This window comes from Paroedura picta, chromosome 17 (genome assembly GCF_049243985.1).
Source record: "Paroedura picta isolate Pp20150507F chromosome 17, Ppicta_v3.0, whole genome shotgun sequence".
Lineage (NCBI taxonomy): Eukaryota > Metazoa > Chordata > Lepidosauria > Squamata > Gekkonidae > Paroedura > Paroedura picta.
The window spans coordinates 18,735,848-18,747,260 of NC_135385.1; the positions used below are offsets into that span (position 1 = coordinate 18,735,848).

Consider the following 11,413-nt stretch of genomic DNA (forward strand, 5'->3'; position numbering starts at 1 on the left):
CCTCTGTGCCTCCTCTCCATTTCGTCCCTCTCCAGATGAGCATGAATTTTGTACGTCAGTTGGGGGAAGATGAACTTTGGCTGGGCCTGCTTGGATGCTAGGCAGCTGCTATTCAGGGCAATGACAGGGGTGTCTGCATAGAACATCCTTTTCTTAGAAAACAAACACAGAATAGTCTCTCCTTCCTCCTTGCTTTCTTTGTTAGTCTAAACCAGGGGCCACCTGGATGCCCACGGGACTTCTGAAAGGGCCTGTGGAAATTCTGAAGTGGTGTGATATGGAGGGGGGCGGTTTGGGCTGTCTTCTCAGCTCCCACTCTTCTTTCTGGCCTACAAGAAGCAGAACTGCCATAGTAAGAGTAAAAGGCGGGGGGAGGAAGCAAAAGGAGGGCTAAGGGTGAGGATAGTGATGTCACTTCCGGGGTGTGGCGGGGGACCCGGCCAGCTGACATCACTTCCTGCCCCCTGGAAATCTGAAAAATTATTTCAGGCGCTCTTCCACGTCCAAAAGATTGGAAAAGGCTGGTCGCAGCCAAGTTACTTGCCTTTCATTGTGGCTTCTGTTCCCAAATTAACCCAGTTTAAGCACATCCTCTTCATGGTCTTATACTGTGTTACACAGTAGCTAGTTTAGGTTTTCAGCCCATTTAGAAGGCTTCCTGGTATGCAGAAATTAGACCTTGTAAATTAACAAGAAGAGTCAACCCTGGAGAAAACTAAATGTGCTCTGGAAAGGACAGAATGTGGAGAGCAGTTATGGGGTGTTTGGGTTGGGGGGAGGACCACGTCGGCCTGCTCATCCCCTGAAAGTTTCAAGGATCCTGGAGGAGAAAGTGGGAAATTATATTTCCTCCAAAGCCTTAGAGATTTTGTTGTTCTATTTTCCTTGCTTAAACTTTCCCCCCAGCCCCTTATCCTACATTCTTGCCATTTATGAAACCGCCCCCCCCTGTTTCGACCAACAAATTCCAGTGTAAGTTGTTGGAAGCGACAGAATCATTGACTATCTTGCCCTTAATAAGTAGCGTGATTGAAAGTTGCAGGGACTGGGGGGTCTTCGTTTGTTGTTTCTGAGCGCCAGTCTCAGGTGTGGGTTTCTTTGGATTCCGTGGCTCCCTTTAGGATGCTGTGGCATTCTGGAATGGAAATCAAGTTACCATCTTCGAGATCTCTGGCACCGCTCTGCGGAATTCGGGTGAGATTCATGGGCTCCGGGAATTTGAAGGCGGTAGATGTTCTGCTGGCAGGGGCTCATGGGAATTGTAGTCCATGAACATCTGGAGGACCACAGGTTGACTACCCCTGTTTTGTAGCATTGCATTGTGAATCTATCTAATTCAGAACCTCCACAGTTCTGTTTTTTTTCCTTTCCTGTTTATATAGCCAAATTAATCTTTTTCGTTTTGAGTCCTTTGTTGCCCTGGTCGTCCCTGTTTAAAAATCTCCAAAGATGGAGAACCCACCCCCTCCCGAGGAAGCCTGTTCCACTGAGAAACCGCTCTGCTTATCAGGTCAACCTCCTATGAACAAGATCTGCCTTATTAAGTTGTTTTTAACAGCACTGAGGGTAAACCCAGCTGCAGCTTTGCTCCTGACTTGGGGATGTTGCTTTATCCCAGTATACTGTGTCAGGCTCCATAATGGTGGCACTCAGGTGCAAACCCCCCCCCCCCCCATGGAGTCAGCTGTGGGACTCTGCGCTGGTCGCTTTTGTTCAGCCTTTCCAGGGTCATTGGGAGGGGGAAATGGCCTGTATTTTTAAACTTGTTCCGGGAATTTTGGATCCATGTGGGTGGAACAATCCAAGGTGCTGGTAACAACGGCGCGGGTGGCCTTTGCTCTCCTCTCTGGCTCCAGGTTCTTTTGCCTGCGACTCCCCCGTCTTGGCGATGCACGAAGAGAACCTTTACACCGTTGAGCCGAATCGCGTGCAAGTGCGCACCTGGCAGGTAAGCAGGGCTGGCCTCGAGGCCCCTCCAGGCAGTAGGGGGCAAGTGGTTTGCTGCAGGTGTGCCGACTCACCTGTGTGACTTAAAAGTACTTCTGGATCTTGCCCGTCCACAATTGGACATCTTGGCTCTTGCAGTCGGTTCAAAAGCATTACTGGGGAAAGTGCTCTTCAATGTTCCTATCTTGTCGTATATTTTTACAACGTAGACCACCCGGGGTTTGCATTTGAGGGTCTCTCTTGGTTGGACGTGGCCATCAGGGCCTCCCTGTGGCTTGCTTGCGGCTTGGTGGCAAGCCGCCGCATCTCATGTGGGGTCACCAAGGCGAAAGGGAAGCCTCCAAGGCTTTACAGCGGAAGGTGCCGCTCTTCTCCTCCCCGCAGGGCACGGTGAAGCAGCTGCTGGTGTTCTCCGAGTCGGAAGGGAACCCCTGCCAGCTGGACGTCTGCGGGAGCTTCCTGACGGTTGGGACGGACCTGGCTCACTTTAAGATTTTCGATCTCTCCCGCAGGTACGAAAAAGCATTAGCTTGTTTCTGTCTCTCAGTTCTTTTCCCCCTGAAATCCTAAGGCGGGGCTCGGTGAGGAGGAGCTTGCAGCCCCTCCACACTCGACTCCACTCACTGTCTGCACTGCTGCCTCCTTGTCTCCTGCTGCCACTGCCTCTTCTTCCTTATGCCTCCCTGCCCGCTGCTTCTCTGGAGGCTGGAGAGCCATCTGATGGAGAGGCTGATTCTGTGAAGGCTCAAGGGGGTGGCAGGTGACAGTGGATGAGCGAGTGGGTTGTGAGTGTCCTGCATAGTGCAGGGGGTTGGACTAGATGACCCAGGAGGTCCCTTCCAACTCTGATTCCATGATCTGCTGTGGTACTGCCTAATCCCATTCTTAAGTAATGAGTCCTCCCAGTCTCACCGTTACTGCTTCCTGACACGGGCGCTCGCTGGACATTTTGCCACATGCAGACCCAGAGTGATGCTTCGATCAGGCTCTGTGTACTAGCGTGCTTTTGCCGTGGGTGCGTGGTGAAACCAACGGCATTCGTTGCTCGGGAACATGCATGCAGATTTCTTACTCAGGGCAGACTTGGTTTTTACACGACCGATTAGGTGGCCGGAAAAAATAGGGCAATCAAAAGCCAGAGTCTTATTACAACCGCAGGTATTGGGGGATGCCTCGTGGTATTTTTCTTAGGGTTTGGAGAGGAGGGGTAGCTCTCATTCCGCTGGAGGGCGTCCTAAGTGCCTCTTCTTCCCGCAGAGAAGCAAAAGTGCACTGCAACAGCAAGGCCCTGGCCGACCTGGTCCCGGACGCCGGCGGCATCACCTCCGTGAAGTGCAACGCCAGCGGCAATAAAGTCAGCATCCTCCTCAGCAAGGTGAGTAGGGCTTGCCTGCCTTTGGGGCCAGGAGCACAGAGAGCAGAGCACTGGAGCCTCAAGTGTCCCCAGCCTCATTCATTCATTCATTCATTCATTCATTCATTCATTCATTCATTCATTCATTCATTCATTCTCATTCATTCTCATTCATTTATTCATTTTCATTCATTCATTCATTCATCGCCACTTTCAAAGGCTCATGGCGGTTTACAGTAAAATGATAAAAACACACAGCCGTTAAAATCCCCAACACATTAAAAGATGGCTATTTGTTGGAGTTAACCCCCCATCTCCCCCCCTGTCCAGCTAGCATTCCGGAGCTTTTTCCTTAGGAGCGAGGGTCCTGATCTCACCGGCTCTAGGGGACGCCCTGACGATAGTTCCGGGACCTCCCCCCGGCCTCAGCCGTATGCCTGGTGGAAAAGCTCCGTCTTACAGGCCCTGTGGAAAGCTGGTAACTCCGGCAGGGCCCTTAGCTCTTCCAGGCCTTTGGGCACTTTTGTAATTTGGCTGTCACAGGGGCTGAGACTGTTCACAGATTCTCAGGAGGCACCTTCCTGTGATGAAGGCACCTACGCACCTTCCTGTGATGAAGACGCTGTTTGGAAACCCAGGCTCCCCGCAGCCCTCACAGGCTCTTCAGAAACAGCTCCCATTCCTGGAGGCAAGAGGGCCTTGTTGAGGAGGGCATTAAGAAAAAAGAGGGTTCCAGCGTCCTTGTAGTCCCCAAAACCAATGCCTGAGTTTGAGAACTTCTGGAGAAAGATCTGCTCCTTTTACAACTCTCTTCATGTGCGTTTCTTCCCTCCTGTCCAATCGGTTCATCAGATTGGAAGCTTCTCAGAACGCTCAGTAAAACGACCCGGCCTTTCTGTGTGTCTTTAAAAGGTTTTCTTGATACTCTTCTAGGCTGATCAGAGCCTCGATTCCAGGGTCTGTTTCTATGACATTGAAATGGACACAGTCACGCTCTTTGATTTCCACTCTGGCCAACAGAAGGATGCTAAGGAGATGCTGTATTCCGCTGCACAGGATGGCGACAGGTAGATGTTTCTCTTCCCTGGGGTTGGAGAAAAGCGTGGGTTGGACTCTCGGGTTGGATTAGGCAATGTTTTATTCCAGAAGTTGTTCTTGAAAACGGCTTTGTCCTTGCTAAACCGTGACAGCTAAGCAGGCGGAATGATTTTTGATGTGCGTTTTGGGTTAGGCGGGACTCCTAAATGGTCCCATCCGGAACTGGAAGTGATCACGTCCACAGAATGACGACTTTATATATGAAATCCAGGTGACCTGTTAATTTTGGGAGAGAGATCGTCAGCTGCTCTTTCTCCTGGTCTGTTAACCTGAGCTTGCGGGTTTTCATTCCTTCATTCATACTTGGATTTATATCCCGCCTCTCACAACTTTTGAAAATAAGAAAAGAGGAGTACAGGAGAGAACACGGCCACAGGTCTCATGCTCACAAAGTTGTTTTGTGTTGGGTTGCTAGTTTCCCTCTCTCTGACAGGAAATCTGCATGTATGCTCACACACAAAACACACACACACAACACACCTTGGCCCTTTATTTCCTCTCCTTTGGGACTAAGGCAGAAATGGGCGGCCCAAAAAGGAGGAGAGTGCTCTGCATTCTGTCTTTTCTCCTCACTGTGTCACTGGCAGGGTTTGCGTTCCGTGATGGAATCGCATTAGTTTATTACTGGGAAAAAAAATAATAAATAAAAAAGGACACGTTTATTGCAGCATAAAGCTGTTTTTTTTTTCCTTCCCCTGGATTGAAAGCTACATTATCAGAGTTATGTGGTTAGCTCATGTAAGGGAAATAAACACACATCTGAGGAAAGGGAGAGGAGAACAAAATAATGGAGGTGGTTTAAGGCAGGAATAGGCATGCAGGCTCCATCCCCTCCCATATACAGAAATCATAGCTGAGGAAGTGTTTTCTGCCAGCGCTGAATCTCTGGGCTCTCTGTGGATTCACATCAATAGTCACGCACAATTCCTTTGTTGACTTTAATTAATGTTTTCATGGCAAGCCACTTTGTAGGCTGCATTTCAGGAGAAACGTGTCTCAGTAGTCCACAAGGGGTCTCTGCGAAACCAAGGGATTTCTCAACCAGTGTTCAAGGAAAGCACATTAGCCTAGGTTAGGTATGTTATCCGGTGAGTCCTTATTACAAAAACCTGACATCAGGATCTCCGTGTCGACAGATCTGCCATTAATCTATGTTAGATAGATAAGGTAGATAGATATTCTATTCTATTCTGTTGTTCTTGTTATCACTGCATTGCTATTGCTTATATCTGAGTTATCCGCTATTTTCCTGTTTTATGTAAACCGCCTTGAGCCTCAGGGGAAAGCGGTATATAAATATAACTAATAAATAAATAAAAATAAATAAAAGGGGAAGAGAAGGAAGAGGTAAGCCACATTGGATCCCTACTGGAGAGAAAGTCAGGATGGGTAGGTAGGTAGGTAGGTAGGAAGGAGGGAGGGAGGGAGGGAAGGAAGGAAGGGAGGGAGGAAGGGAAGGAAGGAAGGAAGGAAGGAAGGAAGGAAGGAAGGAAGGAAGGAAGGAAGGAAGGAAGGAAGGAAGGAAGGAAGGAAGGAAGGAAGGAAAAGACTGAAAGACGGGAAGGAAGGAGGGAAGGAAGGAAGGAAGGAAGGAAGGAAGGAAGGAAGGAAACTTTCCTGTGTACTTTGAGGATGCCTCCTTCCTTTGACCCTCTGTGTGGTCCTTGGGGCTCCGCTGAGGCTCAGAGTGGGATCAAATAGCAGTTAATATAGGATGAGCGCGAGATGTTTGAGACCTTTGACTTTGAGCAGGACTGGGGCTGATTTTTTGACCCCTCTGGTTTTGCGACACATCCACAAGCGTGGTGTAGATCCAGCCTGACAAACGTGACTCCGGCCAAGCGTGGCAGAAGCTGCTTTTGATGAGCCCACGGCAAACCTTTAATCTGGGCAGAGCTCTCAAGCAGCTTCTTCTGTTTCCAATGTAGAGGGGCGGGTGTATTAATTTACGCGGCGTTTCACATCTCATGTCTAAACATGCTGTCGTCTCGATGTTTGCTCTTCTCCTTTTCTTTCTCTATCCAAGCAGCAGAGACGGCTCGGAACATCCCGCTCTTTGCGGCCGCGTCCCCGTCGCCCATTTTTGGGACCAAAGCGAACCGAGGCTTTTCGTGTGCGAAACCGTCCCTCACCCGAGCCAGCAGTCGTCGGATAAGAAGCAGCAGGTTCCGGAAAATGTGGTATCTCTTTCTCCTACCTGTCTCTCTCTCTCTCTGGGATTGGCTGTTGAGGCTGGTCGTTATACATCAGGTGGCTCTGTCACTGCGCGATCGAACCTCAGGGAGCCCGTGGTCTCTTCCTCAGTCAAAGAATTCCCCAGCGTACTGCGGTTTGTCGTCATGTCTCGACCACAAACTACGGTTTGCTCACTTCCTTAAAAGCCAGGCTTCTGAACCAGGACTAAATTAGGATTTGGAATCCTGGTTTAGAGGAAAGAGAGCAAACTACCATTTGTAGTTAAGACTGTAGGGAAAAAACACAGTATCCTACATTCTTGGTAGCCTTTTGGCCCCATGGTCTTAAAACAGGGGTAGTCAAACTGCGGCCCTCCGGATGTCCATGGACTTCAATTCCCATGAGCCCCTGCCAGCAAAGGCTGGCAGGGGCTCATGGGAATTGTAGTCCATGGACATCTGGAGAGCCGCAGTTTGACTACCCCTGTCTTAAAAGAAGAAGAAGAAGAAGAAGAAGAAGAGTTGGTTCTTATATGACGCTTTCCCCTACCCGAAGGAGGCTCAGAGCGGCTTACAGTCACCTTCCCATTCCTCTCCCCACAACAGACACCCTGTGGGGTGGGTGAGGCTGAGAGAGCCCTGATATCACTGCCCGGTCAGAACAGTTTTATCAGGGCCATGGCGAGCCCAAGGTCACCCAGCTGGTTGCATGTGGGGGAGCGCAGAATCGAACCTGGCATGCCAGATTAGAAGTCCACACTCCTAACCAAAAAGATGCCAGTGGGCTCAGAATCCGTTCCATCATACACCGACCTCCCTCTCTCAGGGACTTGGCTATCGATGCTGACCTTCCCTAACAAAAACAAGAGTATCTAGTGACACTAGAGAGTCTGCAAAGGAGTAACTTTGCAGGCTGGGCCTGGAAATATTCCAAATTCTTCTCACGATTAATGCTTCCCGGTGGACGCTTCCCCTCTGTGTAAAAGGATGGCTAATTTCTGAAGTGCTGGGCTCTTTGTGTGCTACTGGAGCACACCCTGAAGGGCATCGTGCGTTCCCGTCTGCTCACGTTCAGCGAGGAAGTCTGTCGCTCGGCCATCTGTGGCAGGTGCGCGTCTGGGTTGATTTAAAACAACAACAACTGCAAGCTCTGCCAAGGGAAAATGGAAGCTAAAAACAAGCCTCAAAGAGAACGGAGGTTGCTCCGTAACGCCCCAACCGTGTTCGATTTCTCTCTTCCAGATGGATGTTTTGGTTGTATCCTTCTTCAGCACCGAGGAGCACGGCCTCTTAGTACAGGAGAGCTTTCCTCTGCCGTCGGCCTACCAGTCTCTTCTGGGCATGGAGGTGCCGCATTACTACTTTGCCAAAAAGGTGAGCATATTGAAGAGGGTCTCTCGGAATGTTGCTCCTCCTGCCTCATTCATTCATTCATTCATTCACTCATTCACTCATTCACTCATTTATTCATTCACTCATTCATTCATTCATTCATTCATTCATTCATTCATTCATTCATTCATTCATTCATTCATTCATTCATTTTCTTACCCGCCACTCCTGAATGGCTCACATAAGTGAAATAAGATACGGCAGAAAAAAACAATACTGTACTAACTCAATTCCATTCTCCCTGGTAACATCTCTTGGAGGGAGGAAGGGAAGAGGGGGCAGATGGAACCCATGGCCACCACACACATAACTTTATCCTGAAAAGGGGGCCATACAGATCTTCGTTGCCGCGCCAACCTCAACCACAGACCTGGTGGAAGAGCTCCATTTTGCAGGCCCTGTGGAATACCAGAGGCTCCTGCAGGGCCCTCAGCTCCTCTGGGAGCGCATTCCACCAGGTCGGGGCCAGGACCAAAAAGGCCCTGGCCCTAGTTGAGGCCAGATGTGCTTCCCTGGGGAATGACCAACAAATTTGTTTCTGCACAGCGTAAAGCCCTGTAGTGGATGGAGGGCGACAGGTGGTCCCTCAGATATGTGGGTCCAGGACTGCGAAGGGGGGATGGGGGCAGGGGCATTTATGGGTGAGGCCGGCCATGTGACTAACTTTGGTTATGCAATTGGGTTGCGTATAACAGGGGTAGTCCACCTGTGGTCCTCCAGATGTTCATGGACTACAATTCCCACGAGCCCCTGCCAGCGTTTGCATTTGCTGGCAGGGGCTCGTGGGAATTGTAGTCCACGAATGTCTGGAGGACCACAGATTGACCACCCCTGGCGTATAAAACGGAGGCTAGCAGAGACACAGGTTTGGCTCAGGAGGGTTAGAGGTACAACGGAGATGGCCGGAGGGTTTCACTGAGTCTTCTGCTCTTGCCGCTTTCCACTTGTTCCCCCCCGCCATCTCCCAGCTTTTGCATGACTCTGTCGGCTGCTTCCGTCATTGTTTTCTTGTTTTCTTTTTCATTGTTGCCGCCGCTAGTTGTTGTTTTGGAGAGGATGTATCTATAAACCTTACGTAAGTATCAGGAGCTGACCTTGGGACGTTTTGGGGTAGTGGTTAAGAGCGGCGGCTTCTAATCTGGCGAGCCGGGTTCGATTCCCCGCTCCTCCACATGCAGCCGGCTGGGTGACCTTGGGCTCAACACAGCCCTGATGGAGCTGTTCGGGCTGAGCAGGAATCTCAGGGCTCTCTCAGCCCCCACCTTCCTCCCAGGGTGTCTGTTGTGGGGAGAGGAAAGGGAAGGCGACTGGAAGCCACTTTGAGACTCCTTTGGGAAGAGGAAATCATCATATAAGAACCAGCTCCACCTCCTCCTTCAAATCTGTCATTAGTTTACAGTAGCCTTTTTCAACCTTTTGACTGTGGAAGAGCCCCTGAAATAATTTTTCAGACCTTGAGGAGCCTTGGAAGTGATGTCAGCTGGCCACGCCCCCCAGAAGTGACATCACTACCCACACCCTTAGCCTTACTTTTGCTCCCTTTGATACTATTATGGCAGCTCTGCTTCATGCAGGCCAGAAAGAACCTTGTTTCATTGCAGGGAAATCCCAGCTTGACTCAGATTCCCTGTCCCTTTCCTCCATCTTTGCCTTCTCCACCTTCCGACTCATACAGCTCGCTGCCGTAGCTGTGGTTCATTTTTACCTTTTGCACCTTCAGCTGCATCTTTTCTCCCGCTCCGTCCTGCGAAAAACAAAACGCGCCCAGGAGCCCGGGCCACATCTCCCGGAGCGCTTGTGACAGCTCAGCCAAGAGCCTCGCCTTGCGGGCCGAGGTTAAGACTGTGCCCGAAGTCGAACTAGAATCCAGTTCTCCCTTGATAGCTTCCCCGAAGGAGACATGCTAAAGCAGGGGTAGTCAAACTGCGGCCCTCCAGGTGTCCATGGACTACAATTCCCAGGAGCCCCTGCCACAGAATGCTGGCAGGGGCTCCTGGGAATTGTAATCCATGGACATCTGGAGGGCCGCAGTTTGACTACCCCTGTGCTAAAGCATTCCCACTTTGTGGCGGATGTGCTGAGTAGATCTGCACTAGTAGTTTGCCCCACAGATCTGCTGCCCTCTGAGATTTGTTGCCCAGCATGGAGTATCCTCTATGTGACCGATGCCCTCCCTGATGGTGAAGTTCACAAGACCAGGGGTGGCCGAACGGCGGCTCTCCAGATGCCCATGGACTACAATTCCCAGGAGCCCCCGGGGCTCTAACCCTAACCCCTGGGGCTCCTGGGAATTGCAGTCCATGGACATCTGGAGAGCCGCAGTTCGTCCACCCCTGCTCAAGACTGTCACGTTTGGTACGTGAAATTGCCACTGCCCGGAAACATTTCCTTCAGCCTCCCATACTGGTCTGGGGTGCTACTGCCGGTCTGCTGTTTTGTTTTGTTCTCCCTGTAAAGTGTTCTCCCCTTTCTCAGATCGGGGTGACATTAGCTGGTTCTTATGTCTCAGGCCAGGGCCTTTCCAGTCCTGGCCCCAACCTGGTGGAACGAGTCCCCGGAAGAGCTAAGGGCCCCGCCGGAATTGTCGGCTTTCCGCAGGGCCTGCAAGACGGAGCTCTTCCGCCAGACGCACGGTTGGGGTCCCGATATTCTGTCCGAAGATCCCTCTAGGGTGTTGTCAGATTTGGTACCTCACCCCCAATGGTAGAAAGCTTGGCCTCTGGCTGGACAGGAAGGGAGGGTATAGGAATAACTAGATGGTTGCCTGCTGCCTTTGTCACTGTAAGGGAAGATTTTATGGGGGTTTTTATTGTATTTTATATTCTTTTATTCTTGAAAACCGCCACAAGCCCACTGGGAGAGCGGTGGCCTATAAACTGAAATATAAAATAAATAAAATAAGTAGAACGGTCCATTTAAGAGTCTTCTCATAACTGTGCAAGCTGTTTTGATGCCTGAGAAGGAGCCGCATTTGCAAAGCTCCTTCTCGAGGGTTCCAGCCAAGCAAAAGGCAAGAGAATCCGGGAGCAATCCGGCTCCTTCCGCAGGTTTAGAACGACGGAGACGTGCCTTCCCCCTGGAAAGTCCCCCCCCAAGTCATTCAACATGTGCTCGACGGCCTCTTTTCAGCCCGAAGCCGACAGAGAAGGCGAGGAGGAGACCGGATTGATGCAGCTCTATCAGATGGTAGCTCGGCGGCCGATGCGGGACTTCGCCGGGCTGGAAGAGTGCGACAAGGCCACCCGGGACGCCATGCTCAACTTCAGCTTCTTCCTCACCATCGGGGACATGGACGAGGCCTTCAGATCCATCAAGCTCATCAAAAGGTAGGAGCAGAGCTCGTCTGGCTCTGTTTTTGAGCCCGTCTCCTCTTCCTGCTTTGAAAACAGAACAACTAAGCACAAGGAAACACCGAATGGCAGTGGGCTGTTAGGCTATCGTTAATCTG

The 11,413-nt window shown here is 50.7% G+C and overlaps 1 protein-coding gene across 2 annotated transcripts in view; it reads left to right on the top strand.

The window, feature by feature from the left end:
- IFT140 (intraflagellar transport 140) overlaps positions 1-11,413 on the top strand; it is a 61,767-nt gene that overhangs the window by 10,817 nt on the left and 39,537 nt on the right. Inside the window, exons 12-19 of one of the 2 annotated variants that reach the window (XM_077316808.1) lie at positions 1,122-1,194; positions 1,857-1,948; positions 2,332-2,459; positions 3,205-3,322; positions 4,235-4,368; positions 6,426-6,579; positions 7,816-7,947; positions 11,095-11,291. In XM_077316808.1, the coding sequence (XP_077172923.1) occupies positions 1,122-1,194; positions 1,857-1,948; positions 2,332-2,459; positions 3,205-3,322; positions 4,235-4,368; positions 6,426-6,579; positions 7,816-7,947; positions 11,095-11,291 (1,028 nt within the window). The remainder of the gene's footprint in view (positions 1-1,121; positions 1,195-1,856; positions 1,949-2,331; positions 2,460-3,204; positions 3,323-4,234; positions 4,369-6,425; positions 6,580-7,815; positions 7,948-11,094; positions 11,292-11,413) is intronic. The other variant, XM_077316809.1, reaches the window with a different exon arrangement.